The 17,119-nt window shown below is 42.6% G+C and overlaps 1 protein-coding gene across 2 annotated transcripts; it reads left to right on the forward strand.

Moving 5' to 3' along the window:
* Window positions 1-73: 73 nt before the first annotated feature.
* SEPSECS (Sep (O-phosphoserine) tRNA:Sec (selenocysteine) tRNA synthase) lies at window positions 74-16,392 on the forward strand. 2 transcript variants are annotated; one of them, XM_072125991.1, is made up of 10 exons: window positions 74-288; window positions 1,430-1,584; window positions 3,643-3,761; window positions 3,852-4,010; window positions 5,115-5,268; window positions 5,349-5,451; window positions 5,716-5,937; window positions 10,695-10,788; window positions 13,466-13,556; window positions 15,403-16,392. In XM_072125991.1, the coding sequence occupies exons 1-10, from the start codon at window positions 175-177 to the stop codon at window positions 15,695-15,697; spliced, it is 1,506 nt and encodes a 501-aa protein (XP_071982092.1). In that variant the 5' UTR covers window positions 74-174; the 3' UTR covers window positions 15,698-16,392. The 2 variants fall into 2 exon arrangements, with proteins under 2 accessions (XP_071982092.1, XP_071982093.1); XM_072125992.1 differs by lacking the exon at window positions 74-288 and adding an exon at window positions 431-524.
* The last annotated feature ends 727 nt before the right edge of the window (window positions 16,393-17,119 follow it).

A 17,119-nucleotide genomic window follows, 5' to 3' on the forward strand; every position in this document is an offset into this window, starting at 1 on the left:
ATCTGCTTGGAATGACTTTTGCCCCATGCTGATGCTGATTGGTTGAGGCTGCCTCACTCCCTCGGTGTTCGCTTCTGACTGGCCAACTTCACGCGTGTGGGCGGGGCTAAGCTGTGGCCGAGTCACGCCGAGCCTTGAGGCTACTGAGCGATCATCCGCTTATGTCCCGCGGCCATGAACGGAGACAGCTTCAGCGCGGGCGAGCAGATCGTGTCCCCGGCGTATATCCGCCAGGGCAGGGAGGCGCGGCGCGGCCACGAGCAGCTCATCAGGGTCCTGCTGGAGAAGGTGAGCGGCTGCCTGCGGGGAGGCCTGAGCCACGGCGGTCACATGACCGCCCGTCGCGAGGCATCATGGGACTTGTAGTTCTGGCGGACGCATTGATGGTGGCACTTGTGGTTGTAAAACAGATGGTTATAGACACAGGTCACCCTAATTATTCCACCGAAATCTGACCATAGATACACAGCTCCATCTCTTATCTGAGAGCAGAACCGGTGACCCATTCACACAGCGCAGTTCTGGTACTGATTTTTTTAGGTGCATTGTGATGCAGGGGGCTTTAGTGTTTTACTCCTGGAAAAAAATTACATTTTTTAAAAATGTATCATCATTCTGTATGATGCATCTGAGCACAGCAGTGCAAGGAGGGAGCACAGGAGGCGGGTGTCCTCCACGTGATTATGGCCATTGTCATTAACGCCAGTTCAGTCTTCAACTCCTGGTCCTGGGTTCTGCCCGAATGAAAAATGGAAACTCCGTCCAAATAACTTCACTTACTCGGAAGGTCACTTTATATACTGCAGGTGTTACGTAGGCAGCCATGGCGGTATATAATGGTGCAGTTATGGCGACCTTCTGTCATACATTATCTCCTATCCTAGAAGATGGGTATAATCATGTGCACCGCCATATACAAGGAGAGGCACACAGTGGTGCGGGTTACAGGCTAAGGACCCCATGTTATGGATATGAGATGCAACATTGTACCGGTTGTCCATGAACAGATTTGGTCCAAGAACCCCCTTCCCCACACACAGAGCGAGTTTCTTGGACCAAATTTGCTCACAATCAACCGGGCTTAAAGGATCTACCACCAGGATGAATGACTGTAAACCGAACACACTGACATACTGGTGTGTGCCCCCTCTGGCAGGATCCGCTCTTTTTTTAGCTTCTTATGCCCTGGTGGTTTTTTTTTTTAAAAAAGACTGCATCCCCTCAGACTCATTTGCATAATTTTAAAGCCTTTCTTGCTCACAAACAAGGACATAGAATGTCAGTGTTCTGTGTATACAATCCTTCATCCTGGTGATAGATGTCCTTTAAGATGGAACTTTTCCGCTTCAGCCCCTTGATGTTTTGCACAAACCATTTGGTTGTATTTCTAGCAAGCAAGCCGCTTCATGTATTGTTCTTCATGTTTCAGGGTAAATGTCCACAGGATGCCTGGGACGAGAGCACCATCGAGCTCTTCCTTCATGAGTTGGCAGTGATGGACAGTAATAATTTCCTCGGGAATTGTGGAGTAGGAGAGCGAGAAGGAAGAGTGGCCTGCGGCATGGTTTCCCGGCGGCATTATCGGTAAAATCGGGAAGTTGTATTCAAGTAAAACGTGGGCCACTACTCTCTGTCATCAGGGTTCATGGCACCCGCTTTAGCCAATGAGGAGCCTCCTCAGACCATGGGAAGTTAAAGGAAGCAAGGTCTCATGGAAAAAGCAAATGAGGTCCTGTGCTCTGAGGAGGCCACTCATTTGCTGTAGCAGAGCTTCCATATAGGCGATGTCCCGGAAAAACACATAGCCGACACTAAGGATGCTTAAAGAGGACCTGTCACCCTCAAAAACTGAAACCTCCAATAACGCTAACAAACACTGCTGCACTATACGCTGGAAACGCCGGACTGCTCTCAGAGCGGTCCAGCGTATTCATGAGGGGGCAGGATTAGGGGCGGTGACTGCCACATGACGTGCGGCAGTCATCGCCAGCCTATGGAGTGAGCGGGGCGGTCCGGGGAAGAGGCAGCGCAGCAGTGTTTGTTAGCGTTATCAGAGGCTTCCGAGAATGCTAGCAGTGTAACACTGATGTAGCACTAGGAGCTGCTTACCTTAGTAAGCAGCTTCTAGTGCCGTTTTTGAGGGTGACAGATCCTCTTTAATACATTACACAGGGTAAATGTGAACGGAAATGTCTGCATTTAAATCTACCATCATACAGTCCATACTTCACAGACTGAATACCTCACTATAAAAGGGAGATGAGACCCTAAAATAATTATTCTGTTGGTGTCTATCGTATACAGTGTGCTGAAGTTATCAGATTTTTGTTTATAGGAGCGCTACATGTCGTTATGAAGGTAATAGTGTGCAGTTAGCTCCTATGCTCCCACTAGTGGCGGCTTTAGGAATTCCAAATTTTATCTTTTGACTTGTGTACTGAGAGTTTGCTTTGCCAAAACAGGTAAAGTAAAGAGATTGTGGAACGGCACCGTGTGAGAGGCGGGTGCAGGTCTTCACATAGGGCCCGACATGGCCCTGAACTGTAGACAAAAATGAAGAGGATGAAGCAGCACTCCAATTTAGATGAAAAAAGTGAAGATTTCTTGAGAATGCCTTTATTGATAAGGTGAAACGTCGCTCTTATGGTGGAATAAATCTTCACTTTTTTCATCTAAATTGGAGTGCTGCTTCATCCTCTTCATTTTTGCTTTGCCAAAACAGTTTAACATATAATTCAGGCTTAAATTTGGATCCAAAAACAAGGACTTTGGAATACTGGACTTTTATATTAAAAGAAATCTACAACCAAAATCCATCATGATAAACCAGGGACACTTACTCATAGATCCAGGCACTGTGACTGTGGTAATCTTATTATGTTTGTTATACATGGCCTCCTTCCTTCTTAACTCAACTTTTATAATTATGCTAATGAGTCAGAAGGACTATGGAGGGGATGCTACCAGAGCCACTTTGTGCTGTAGCTTTACAGGCTGTTACACTGTCTCCCCCTCCTCCTGCTCCCCCAGCTTTCTCTCTGGCTGCTGTAATCTCGCACTGTGGGAGGTGGAGGGTGAAAGAGGGAAGCAGCCTGTCAAACTACAGCATGGACGGGTTCTGTTAACACCCCCAAGAGCCCTTCATGCTTATAATCCTACTTTTTAAAGTTGATTTTAGAAGGAAGAAGGGCATGCATAACAAATATAAGAAGATTGCCACAGTCTCGGTGCCTGAATCTGTGAGTTAGCCTACATTCACACTGCCGTATGGGGGACGTATATACGGCCGATGTATGTCCCCCATAGATGGCAATGGGTGCACGGCACCCTACGGGAGCGGTACGGTGCAGCACCGCACCGCTCCTTACCCCGGAAAAAGATAGGACATGTCCTATCTTTCTCCGTAGTACAGCGCCGTGCACCATATGTTCCTATGGAGAGGGGCGTGGGTGAGCTGCACTCACCTCCTCCTCCTCTCCCCGCTCGCTGCCGTTGCCCGCTGTGCTACGGTATGGCGGGCAAAGGCAGTGTGAATGTAGCCTAAGTGTCCCTGGTTTATCATGATGGATTTTGATGGTAGACTTTTAAGATCTGGTCAGTAAGTAAATTTTGGGTGTTTTTGTAACTTTTATTCTTTTGCAGACTTATCCATGGAATTGGAAGGTCGGGGGATATATCTGCTGTGCAACCCAAAGCTGCCGGCTCCAGTCTCCTGAATAAATTAACCAACTCTGTGGTGCTGGATATCCTCCGGACCGCAGGCAGGTGCCCTCATCAATTACTTGTCACATCACGTCCTAACACAATGCAATGAAAAATGAGTCCTTGTACTCGTTGGCTTCTCGTTACAGGTGTGCGGACCGCAACAAGCTGCTTTGTTGTTCCTATGGCAACTGGAATGAGTTTAACTCTTTGCTTCCTTACGTTGCGACATAAACGACCAAAGGCAAAATACATTCTTTGGCCGCGGATAGATCAGAAGTCGTGCTTCAAGTCCATGATCACTGCAGGTTCGGATTGAGTTTTTATTTTTTCTTATGGGCATCAGACTTCTGCTTGTAAAATCCCCCTTTAGGGAGCATTCAAATTTTGGGTAAACTGCAAGGAAAAAAAGTGTGTTTTTAAATGTGTGTGTAATATATATATATATATATACAACCCCATTATTATAGCTTAATTTGGACCACACTCCTCTGTGAGATGTCTTCACTGAACACAGCACAGCCCCTCCCCTGTATACCTGCTGTAGTATTCAAACAGAGGATTCAACAGTAGAGGGGAGGGGCTATGCAGTGGAACAACGAGGAGACTTTAAACACCAGTGCACCAGAGTGCTCTAAGTCCAGCTACAATCCTGGAATACAAATGCGTTTTTCAGTCCACAGTTTTGCAGTGTTCATAGTCCATCTGCTACAGAGGTATGGTTACTCAAACAAAATTAACATCCCCTGGGAGGCATTAAAACTGTCATGCCAGTAATATGGCAAGTGTCTGCTGTAGTAACTGTTTGGCTGAATGGGATACACAGCTGCAGATAGTGTTAGGTATCTATGTAAGTGTAACGTTAAGCATGTCTTTAACTGTGTGTAACACTATGTACAAAAGAATTTCCACCTAGGGGATTATAAAGTACTATTGTATCATATTGGCCGTGGAGTTCTGTGTATCCATACCTTATTAGCAGCAGAATTGTGGAAAAAAAATTAAATTTCCAGGGTTGTAGCTGGACTTGGAGCATTCTAGTGCACTGTATTTAAGATTGTCTTCACTGAACACAAAACAGCCCCCCCCCCCAATGAATAACTGCTGCAATATTCAAACAGAAGCTTTTACATCAGAGCGGAGGGGCTGTGCAGTAGTACAATGAAGGGACCTCCCACACAAAAGTGCCCCAAGTCCAGCTACAAACCTGGAATACATATGCATTTTTCTGCAACTAACACACAGCCAAGGTCTCCACCGCCAATTCCTAACAGCCTATATCAGGTCTAGTCAGTGCATCCACAGTATGACAACTGCTAATAGTTCACTGTAACACTCTGTCCCACCCAAGATGAGTTTGGTCAATGCTTTGTGCTACTACACAACCCTCTCTGCTTTCCCACTATCTCTAGGTTTTGAGCCAGTGGTGATAGAGAATGTTCTGGAAGGGGACGAGCTCCGCACTGACCTGAACGCTGTAAAATCTAGAATCCTGGAGCTGGGAGCGGAGAATATCCTGTGCGTTCACTCAACCACTTCGTGCTTTGCTCCTCGTGTGCCCGACAGGTAAAATTTTACAAAGTTTTGTGGATTTGTTCCTTTAATCCATTTGTGGCGTGTTCTAGATCTACTGTCTTTCCTTTTAGATTAGAAGAACTGGCGGAGATCTGTGCCAAGTATGATATTCCTCACATAGTAAATAATGCCTACGGTGTCCAGTCTTCAAAATGTATGCATCTTATCCAGCAGGTACTGTGTGTGATCTGCTGTAAGTTTATGAATAGATATTCATTGGAGCTGCCATGCAGTACCGCAGCCCGGCCACTACACAGTGTACGGCGCCGTCTGCTTCCTGCTCCATACATAGTGCTGTGATTAGCTGATCTGTGTGACACCCAACACCCAGGTCCTGAGTCAATCTCCAAGAAACTAACATCTCATAGGAACCTTTTTAACTAAACAAGAAAAAAAACCTTAAAAACTACAATGACAACTTATTTTATTATTTTCTAGGGGGCCCGTCGGGGCAGAATTGATGCTTTTGTGCAGAGTTTAGACAAGAACTTTATGGTTCCTGTAGGTGGCGCTGTTGTTGCAGGCTTTGACGATTCTTTCCTTGAAGAAATTAGCAAGATGTATCCAGGGAGAGCGTCGGCCTCTCCGTCTCTGGATGTCCTGATAACACTGCTGTCACTTGGTGCAAGTGGATATAAGAATCTATTGACAGAAAGGAAGGTATCGTGTAGATCTCTTTTTTTTGTACTTTTATGTAATTTTTTTTCTGTGGTGGTTTTTTTTGTTTTGTTTTTTTTTTGCTTTTTTTAATTGGGTTTATCTTACAAAATCCCAGAAATGAAACGCCAATTCCTCAGCCTGCATACATCTCAGTATATGCAGGAGTCCAAAATCCTTAGTGGAACAAGTTGCCTATAGATATAATTAAATGGATTTTGAAGGCCAAACATATGGGGAGATTTATCATCAAGTTTCTGAGGTAAAACTGTTCTAATTGCCAATGGAAACCAATCAGAACTCAACTTTAATTTTATAAACAGCTGTGGGAAAATGAAAGCTGAGCTCCGATTCGTTGCCATAGGGAACTAAAATGGTTGTGCTCTAAGAGACTGATGATAAATCTCTCCACAGGATTGGTCATTAATATAAGCTTGTTGTTGGTAATGCAGCACCCATTACCCTTTGTGGTTAGTACTTTCCTTGAATCAGAAGCAGTGGTATATGGGGGATTGCCTATCACCCGCTAGTAATAAACCACATGACTCCAACCTTCGCACAACCTATCAGTGGCAGAAGTGTTTTCTGTCAGAATAAGAAATAAGCAAAACCAAAATATTAGTTTGGGTTTGGGTGCATCCCACTCGATCCGACACATTGCCAGATTGGCGCCGGACGGCCAGTCCAGCAAATTGACACCCTGCCAACCAGCCATGGCCAGTAACCCTGTTCGGCCGCCAATCTGACAATATGTCCAGGTCATACAGAAGGCACCTGAACAGAAATTTGTGTTCTGCTCATCTCTAGTCAAGATGTTAAATTAGTCCTAATTGGCTTTAGTGTATCGCGGGCACACGGTAGTGGTTGGGGCAGGGGCTCCGGCCTATGTAAACAAACCGAGGCCTAGCAGTGATGGGCAGCACCACAGGAGAATGTGAGCACCGAAGTTGGGAAGTACAAGCTCTGTGTATTCTTACAACCACTACAAGCATGTATAAAAAATAATTCCTGGAAACCCCCATAATGCCCGCACCAACAATGACATGAAACCCAAACTGCTCTGTCATTGCAGGCAGCCATGTTTTAGCCCTCATGCACACGAAGTCTGAAAGAGACCTTGTCACCAGAGGCTGCAGGTGGACTCTCCTTTCAGATGTATATATCTTCGGTCCTATAGGACCTAGAAACATGCGTCAAGTGTCATATTAAAGATAAGAATCTCATCTTTCAGATCCACTAGTGGATCTGGGAGCTAAAGAACCAGAGATAAAGATAGTTAAACAAACACAAAGGAACCAAATCTTTTCTTCAGCAGGATTATCCAACTATGTCTCCATCTGTCTGAGTCCTTGGTTCTGTACCTCTCAGAACCACAAGTCTGATGCCATCTGAAAGATGAGATTCTTATCTTTAATATGACACCATGTTTTTTGGTACTATAGAACTGAAGATAGGGGCAACTGAATTGAAACTCCTCCAACAGCCTCTAAATTTGACTAATTTCTGTTTATTTTCACATGACTGGAGAAATTATTTTTCTTTTTATAGGCAAGTATTTACCATGCCTGTAAGGTAAGATTTCATATAAGAGGAAATTCTAGAACATTCTAGGACATTAATGGTAGTTTAATGGGGTAAAATCTGGCGGCAGGTTCTTTGTAATGTCTGTATTTTACTGCTGAGAATCGTCTCCGTTATGGGCAGGGTTAGGTAGGTAGGGGCACTTGCCTGGGACACTTCCCCCGTTCATCGTTTATTTTGTTAACATGTTTTCTTTGAGAGTCTAAGGATCCTGTTTATATAGCCTGCTAGCCCCTTCTCTCCTAGTATATAGTCAGCACCTGCCCTCCAGTATATAGCCTGCCAGCCCATCCACCAAGTATATAGCCAGCCCATCCACCAAGTATATAGCCAGCCCATCCACCAAGTATATAGCCAGCCCATCCACCAAGTATATAGCCAGCCCATCCACCAAGTATATAGCCAGCCCATTCCCCAAGTATATAGCCGGCCAGCCCCGAATATGCCAAGCCTATACTGTACTCGTCTTTCCGATGCCCCCCGCAGGACCTCTTTTTTTCAGAAAAACGCTGCTTGTACTCCAATATATACAGTAATTATTACAGGATACATATGTCCATTGCTTGCTATTTAGTGCTATCCTAGTGTTCAGAAATTTCCAATTGTTCATCAGAAAAAAAAGGTTGAAATTTGGTCACATATTATATGTAAAAATCAATGTCGTCGCCATCTCATCTCTCAGCTTAGAGGTTTATTACGTTCCCTTTTGAAGTAGTTCTGGGGAAAAAAAAGCCTGTTATTGATTTGACCGCTGAAAATAAGAATCCTCTGTGTCAAAAAGGTCTATTAATTTGCCTTTAATAGAATTTATATATTAGTACGAACAAACCGGATGTGCACCTCGGTGTATGGTAGAGGCCGGGGGTCAGGTAGAAACTTATATTCACAGCTAGAAGTTATAAAGAAGTCATAGTGATTGATGGAGACGAGTCTCGTGGTATTCCCTTCCCTTGATAAAACTGCTGATATGTAATGCATTTTATTGATGGGTGAGACCAAGGGCAACCATCATCACTGAGATCTGCGGTCAGCTGAAGGAGAAGCCTCGGCGATGCCGTTATCCTCTCACTATCTGATTAAATGTAGCATATTATTAATTTACCCGGATGAGATTTACATCACTGATAACCCGCCGGTAACCTCCCGAGTGCCAATCACATCATACTTACTATAACTAATTGTATGACAAATGTATATAAATTTCGGTTATGTTTTAATAGCTTTAAAATATTGGAATCTTCTGGGAAATGTAACCCCCCCCCCCCAACACCACCACCACCTCCCTATATTCTAAGGCCAATAACTTTTTCATACTTTGCTGTGTAACATAACATTATTTTCGGGATGCGTTGACTTTTTCATTGCTCAGATTTTGGGGACTATACGACTTTTTGATCATTTCTATCATTTTTAAAAAATTTTTATGGATGGCAAAAAGTGGCTTTTGGATGTTTGGTTTTTTTCTGTTGTGGGGTTCACTGCAGAGGATAATAATAAGTTTTACAGTTTGGGCGTTATATATACATATTTATTGCCCACTTTTGGACACTGTGATAACTAACTGTTCTGTCTTCTGTTTTTTTATTTTTGTTCTAGAAAAAGAAAGTCATTTTAAATGTTCTTTTACGTATTTTTAGGCCCTCTTTGGTGCTTTTAAAGAATATTGTCAAGCAGAGTAATACCTTCTAGTTCTATCTTTCATATAGAAGTTTGTGAGCATATAGCTCATGCCGTTTGGCGCCCGTTTCTGGATTTTTCACCTTTTTTTTTTTTTTTTTTTTTTTATTAATTATGATAAAAAAAAAACAAGTAAAAAATAAACTATGATTAAATCACAGTAAAAATGTATTATTACTTCGGAGACGCGATACGTCATCAGTCCATCAAGATGCGTTTCGTACTGTACATTACTGGAGATTGGTATTACTTAACCTGCTACACTATATTTGTGCAGAACAAACCTTTACAGAGAAGGGGCTTTCTGAGGGAGAGAGCTTGACTTCAGTGTTAAAATCTCCACGTCCTTGACTTTATATAACCAATTTACATCTCACTTCAAATTACATTTTCTCGATGATGCCACCACACTGGACCATGAAAGAAACAGGATCTGGAAGGTGTTCAGCTGCTTTTCAACATACAGTAGTGGTTTATTAGGTCAATATCTGCTGACAGGTTCCCTTTAACCACACCTGCGATTGGTGTCAACGCTAAATCCTTTCCATACATGCTTAAAGGAAACCTACCACTTGTAGTGGCAGGTTTCAGATGGAAATACCGGGCACCAGCTCAGGGTGAGCTGGTGCCGGAGCTTATTTTAGTTAGTGTTTTAAACCGCGGTATCGCGGTTTAAAACACTTTTTAAACGTTATAGTCGGCGCAGGCAGGTACGCGCTCGGCGCTTACCGTGCGCGCGGCTACATAGGAAGTGAATGAGAGCCGCGTGCACGGTAAGCGCCGAGCGCGTACCTGCCTGCGCCGGCTATAACATTTAAAAAGTGTTTTAAACCGCGATACCGCGGTTTAAAACACTAACTAAAATAAGCTCCGGCACCAGCTCACCCTGAGCTGGTGCCCGGTATTTCCATCGGAAACCTGCCACTACAAGTGGTAGGTTTCCTTTAAAATTGATTCAAAGTACAAATAAAAACTGTGAAGCTAGGGGGAATTTGTGGATACTGTGAACATTTTGTTAAAAATTGTTCTTAAGAGCTATTCCCCTTCACCAGAACAGCAGCAGTGACCTTATGTAGGTGAGGGCAAATCTGTCGGGCCTCAGTCTGGGGTCGATTCTTGATTCTGCACTACAATGGCAAAAAAAGTCAAAGTTGTGAACAAAAATAGACTTTAGCATCACTTTCTGACTGTTGTATACCGTATACCTATTTTTGGAAGAAGGGATATATTATATATTCTCTTGCTGTGATCAATATTTGTCATGCATGGACAGTGATTGTCATTAATGGCATTATCGATCTATATGGATATGTGTACTAGTTATTGTCCTGTTACGTCCATTGGGAGATATTTATCAGAAGTGTTTGAGAGCAGACTGTTCTAGGTTTTGATGGCAACCAATCAGAGCTCAGCTTTCAAATTATAAATGTATTTCTTGTCTATATATCAGTTTGTATCATCGCTTTCTAATCTTTCTATGCACCTCTGATAATTGCTCGTAGGAATTATTTGCATATCTCGCCAATGAACTGAAGACCTTGGCAGCAAAGCACAACGAAAGGTTACTAGACACCCCCCATAATCCCATTTCGTTGGGTAAGTTATATAAAAGTTTTACGGTACTATACAGCAATAAAGTTGTTTTTCTCTTTTTTTTTTTTTGTATATAACATTATAACATGCGCTGACATAAGCTTGTCAGGGTCACTGGAAAAAAGCACTAGGGGCTCCACAACTTTTGAAGCTTGTCCAGGTAGCCCCTATGTATGTAGACTATATTTTCATAGGTTGGAGTCTGATTCACCAACTGCTTCTGTTAGGATACTGATGGAGGACGGTCATCCATCCAACCAAGAGCTATACTTTTTCAAGCTAAAAACAGAACTTCCAGGATCTTATTATTCAACATGCAAAGTTTGATGAGATATCCGCTATTTAAAGGGTTATTCCCAGCTTGAGTATTTGACATCTTTGCCGAATGTGTCATAAAAACATGATGGATGTGGGTCTGCAGCCATATAATAGGGTCCACTCACTCCCTTCCTGCTGCTGGGCTAATGGAAAGTTTGCTGCACATCAAGACTATGGGAGCGCCATAAGTACTCAAGTGTATAGACCCGGGGCTCCCATAGACCCCAATGTAGAGTTGGGAAAACTCTCTGTTTGGGCCAGATGTGGGAAACGGGCCAAAGTTTTCAATGCAGGAAAGGGGTTCCTGTTTTTTTTACCTGTCATGTATTTATGATCACGTGGATGTGACATAAATACTGAAGCTGGGAACAACCCTTTAAGCAATTGTTATTGATTGAGGTCTTATAAAGCCCCTTTTAATTCATCCCCCCGGATAAATAGTTCTTGTCTTAGCTCCTGCTGTGGGATGCTCTATGCTTTTATGTATAATACAATTCTCCATTAACATTTATATGTCATATGAAATGCTATTGTTCACCTGCAGGGGGCGCTACAGGGGAAATAAGTGGTTCTATAGAATTTTTGTCCGGTCCTCTTTAAATAATATTCTTCATATTCCGATAAAAATGATGTAAAATAAGGATCCCGGAGACATTTTGTTCGCTGACTGTGACTGGTGAATCTGTATTATCAGCACAAAGGGAAACTTACAGCAAGCACTTAGACCGGACGTAATGGTTTAGTACAATCAATGGATCCATTTCTTTATGGTGCTGTGTGAGCGCAGAGCACAAATGCTCTGTGGTACTTACCTTTGTGCAATGTGACATTAAGCCTATTAATACTAGAAAAGAATCGGCTGAAAGGAGATGGTTGTCAGCGCCTCCCGGGATTCTGCAGTCCGCCACACACATTTTTCATTTTAAGATGTCTTGATTGTGCCTCAAGATGCAAGGACTGCGATTCAATTTACGTAGTTCATATTTTTTTTTCCTGTACATTAAATTATCTGTATATGTATACAAATTGTAAATCCTTCATCTCCCGCTGCGTGCCATCATTTATAACACAGGGATCCAGCACCATGACTTCATTCTTAAAGGGGTTTTCCATCTAATTTATACTGTTGACCAAAATCACCATAGTTAATCATTAAATTGACACTAGGGACTTTCACCTTCTATTGGTGGGGGTCTAACCAGAAGAGTCAACAAGTGTTGACATTGGTAAAGCAAAGGACATGAGTGGCTACACTCCCAAGGAGTGGCTATGCCCACACAGATGCTTTTTTTAATTTAAGGAAATGCATCATCAGTTTCAACTATAACAAACTACAGACAGTGCTAGGTAAGTATTACCTGCATGTAGTTAGCAGCAGCATTACTGAAAAGTGAACTTATAATCCATTTTGGCCTGAAGAGCTTTTAGCTCTTTGTAATGAACTGTTCCTTAGGCCCTCCTCTCTACCCATAACAGAGGGGAGGGGCTGTGGAGCAGAATAGTAGAGAGAGCTGGAAAACCCTCCCAGAGCCCTTGCAGAACACTATTATTTTAGTCTGAAGAGCTTTCTGCTCCACAGCCCAGCTTTCGATTCCACAGGGGAGGGGCTCAGGAACAATTCATTGCAAAGAGCTAAAAGCTCTTCAGGCTGAAAGTCCCACCCAGAGCCCTTGCTGGATTATACCTTCACTTCTCACAGTCCTGCTGCTACAACATACACAAAGAGATGGTTTCACAGATTTCCAGCTACCCTTTCCAGCTTCCAGATTCCCCTTTAATGCAAAGTTCCAATTGTTAGGTTTGCGTGTAAACAAGGATGTTTACTCCCATTGACAACCAGAAGAGATCTTACTGATTGTGAAATGATAAGTAGATTAGTAGTAGGTTACATAACTCTCTTTACTAAAATTCCTTTAAAGGGGTTTTCCCACCAAACAAGTTAGGCCCTATCTGAGACCCCAACTGATAAGCAAGTTACACCCTATCCTGTTGAATAGGAGAGAATCTTGTTAAATATCAACAGGAAAATATATCATTGTCTAATAGTTTAAAGTGGTTTTCCAGGAATCCTTGGTAGCCGGAGAGGAGTAACCAAAGTTGTGTTGGGCTCCTATTCTTCAGCACTGTCGACAGGGCAGGAAAGTACTAGGGTCACAGGACCCCGGATGGCGCATCCACAGATGTTTAGTTACCCTTGACCTGGATTTCCAGGATTCCTGGACGCTCTATGGATCTGAGTTCTGTGTTATATGCATTAAATTAAAGATTTTCTTCACTTTCTTCATTTTTATCCTTTAATATTGTATGACATGTATCTTGTATATCAGTCTTTTCTTCTTCTTTCTTCCTTGTAACTATGAAGCAATGTCTTTGAAGAACATGAATGACAAGGGCGCATCGGCCATCACACAGCTTGGATCGATGCTCTTCACAAGACAAGTGTCTGGTGCCCGGTAAGTAGTTTCTTAGATGGGGAATACACTCCTACCTTTCCACGTTTAATGGGTGGGGCCTTATACCGTTTGACATTGTTGCCAGTAATTGGTCAGTGTCATAGACACGCCCCTTTTTGAAAAATTAAACAATTTCGACATGTAGTAGAGGAATGACTTGGAGCTATAAGAAAATGCTCTAGAGTATAGAAGAATATTTACCGTAGAAATAGATCTGTGTATTCCGATCAGAGAAGTGAACACATCCCCTTTAAGTTCTGAATGCATTTTCACTTTGGATTATTGAGTTTTTTTTGACTAGCTCCTAGAGGTAAAAACTGCTGTATCCACACGTCAGCGGCCTCACGGAGGATCATATTCAGCTGAGACGGTAATGTCTCTGTACTGCTGGGAAGTACAGCAGCTGATCCACATCCTACCTCAACGCTAGTAAACAGATACAGAGCACCGAAAGAGGTGATTTGTCTTTTTTTTTTTCCACTCCCGTAGTATGTTTTTAACCTTCAGATTTATTTAATAATGGTATAAAGGCAGTATAATATTGCTATAGATGCCCAAGCACCTGGTGGTGTGTGTGTGATGTGCCATTGGAGTACTATCATACATGCTGTATATGCAATCATATAAGGAGGGTCCCACGTTAATGATACAACATACAGTATTTATGGCTCCCATGGTCGGGCTCGTAATATATATTGTTCCCAGTAATCATACAATCTTAATAAATGCTGACTCTAGCAATAGGGGACTTATCTACAGCGCTGCAGTATGTGAGCGGAGTGGCTGTCTATCCCCTAGAGCTGGTATGCAAGAGCTTCATCACTGGGGGTAGCCCCGGTGATTAATTTCTTGCTGTAATAAAGCCACGTCCGCTAGGACCTGCCATTGTTTCCCGAGAATATTCTAGTAAAGCACTGGAAATGTCTGATAAATCTGCACAAGTCTACAAACAGCATAATAAACCTAATAACTATTTTGGCGAACATAAAAGCCATATGTTTCTATGTTTTTGATGTAAAAATAAATAGCGCATCAATAACATAACCAGTAACGGTGACTGGAGGGGCTTCTGATTTCTTCAGAAGTGTCTTTATTATATTTTTGCAATGGTTTTAAAGGGGTTGTCCGAGAGTAACAAAAAAAATTGCAAGTTAGCCCGGGAGGGGCTGCACTTTACCCCATCCGGCACCAATGTCCCGCGCGATAGTGCCCTCGTTTGTTTACTATATTCTTGGCGGCAGGGACATGCTAACAGTCCGCACACCCGGCCATCTGGAAGTTCTCTGAGCAGAGCTTCCATGCCCCTGGATAAGTGCAAGTTTATTTTTTTGTGCACCACCTGCCCAGCCAACTGGCTGGCACGATAATTGTGTATTTAGTCTTTAATTTAGAGCCTGTTACCTACAAGCGAGTTTGGTCCTATAATCTCGTCCCATGCTCTTGAAGGATTTCCCTGCTTGTTTTTAGTGTGAGCGCGCCAGAGTGCGAGAATATCATGCTTAGTATTAATACAGGACTGACGCTTGCAGGGTCGGCTCTAGGTTTCAGTAGGCCCCTGGGCAACAGAACTTTAGTGGGCATCTTTGCAGTGAACTCATGTGGCGGAATTAAACATTAATTTTTCTATTATTTTATATACAGCCCCCTCATTGTTATTTTATATACAGCCTCACTCTCCAAATAATGCTGGGCTGAGATTTGGCTGTGGGGGCCCCCTAGAAGCTCTGGACCTCGGCACTTGCCTGGGTATGCCTGGATGAATGTGCTGTAAAGTGTTGAACCTTGGGTTTTGTGTTTGTGTTTTTTCTTTCTTGTGCAGTTGTAACTTTGTTTACTTTATCGGCAGGGTCGTGCCACTTGGAACATCCCAAACAGTCAGCGGCCATGTTTTTAAGGGCTTCATGTCCCACAGCAATGACTATCCTTGCGCTTACCTGAATGCAGCATCAGCCATTGGCATTAAAAAGCAAGATATTGATCTGTTCATCAAAAGACTGGACAAATGCCTTCGGCAATGCAGGAAGGAGAAGCCGGTGGAGGTTGTAGCTTCTGGTGCTCCACCGACTACAGACGAAGATATCACAGAATTGACCAAAGATTTGACGGCCTCTCTGCACGTGGAAGCTGAAGACCTGGACTGAAACTGCAATACTTGTCATGAATTATGTGTGATTATGCGAATTACGGCTAAATCCGGCTTTAAAAAAAGTGTTTTGTATGCCCTAAACCACTCGGTTTGACAGGGTCTATAATTTTGCATTACATACTAATACTTATCTAGTGACGACCAATAGAATCCTTTGGTCAAATATAAAATATAACCTTTATCTGTACATAACTATTCATAAGTGAGCATGTACACAATTAAACATTACGCAGGCAAAGTAATGGGTTGAGTATTGCCAATTTCCACAGTGTGGATTGGAGAAGAGCAAAGTAAGAATGAGATTCTCATTGTGGGCTATATGGGGAAACTAAATGAACAAGATGGATATTGGCAATACTTAACCCATCACTTCGCCTGCGTAATTTCTAATCAGCAATTGTGAATTGTTACATTATTAAAAAGTACAAACAAAGTTTAGATTTTATATTTGACCAAAGGATTCTATTGATTGTCACTAGACAACTATTAGTTTGATAAGCTAAATCCTCCACAATTTATAAGAATATAAAAAGCACTTTCTGTCAATGAGTCCTGTGTTCTGTTTGTAACTCGGATAAGAAATCTTTAATTTTGGGTTTACAAAAAAGTGCCTTTACCTTTAGTATGTTCATTGCCAGGTTCTGCATTACATGCTTCAATGTATTCCAGAAATAAAACTTTTTACGTCAATTTGTTTCATGAAAAATTTGAAAATAAAAATGGGAATAGTGTTAGAAATGAAAATGAGGAATAGCATCTGTCTAGACAAGTCTAATAAATAAAGTTAGTAGACAGGGCTTCATGGTTTACGAAGGGTTTCCAATAAAGAGCGCCAGGTCCATCTTGTTGCCTTCAGTCCCTGAGAGTCTGGTCTTATTGGACTGTCATTGTTTTTGTCCTTGGCTTTCACATGTGACCACAGATGCCTGTAATTGGTTCAGCCATTGCCTGCACAAAAAAGATGACCGTAGCACATTTGGAGGAAAGAGATCCTTTTTGGAGGGGCGTATATGTGATTTTTAATTTTATTTATTTTTGTTTTTTCCTACAAATGCTATATGCGCCAGGGTATTTTACACTTTGTAAAACCCTTTGTCCAGCTGGAGGGTTTGCTCGGTGTATATGTCTGATCCAGGATAGCCATAGATGAGGTGGGTAATGGTGGATACAGGATAGTTAGAGATGAGGTGGGTAATGGTGGATACAGGATCACCAGAGATGAGGTAGGTAGGTAATGTTGGAGACGTGATTGCCAGAGATGAGGTAGGTAGGTAATGGTGGAGACGTGATTGCCAGAGATGAGGTAGGTAGGTAATGGTGGAGATGAGATCACCAGAGATGAGGTAGGTAGGTAATGGTGGAGATGAGATCACCAGAGATGAGGTAGGTAGTAGAGGATCAAGTAGAATAATGAGTT

This window comes from Engystomops pustulosus, chromosome 1 (assembly GCF_040894005.1).
Source record: "Engystomops pustulosus chromosome 1, aEngPut4.maternal, whole genome shotgun sequence".
In the NCBI taxonomy this organism is placed as follows: Eukaryota; Metazoa; Chordata; class Amphibia; order Anura; family Leptodactylidae; genus Engystomops; species Engystomops pustulosus.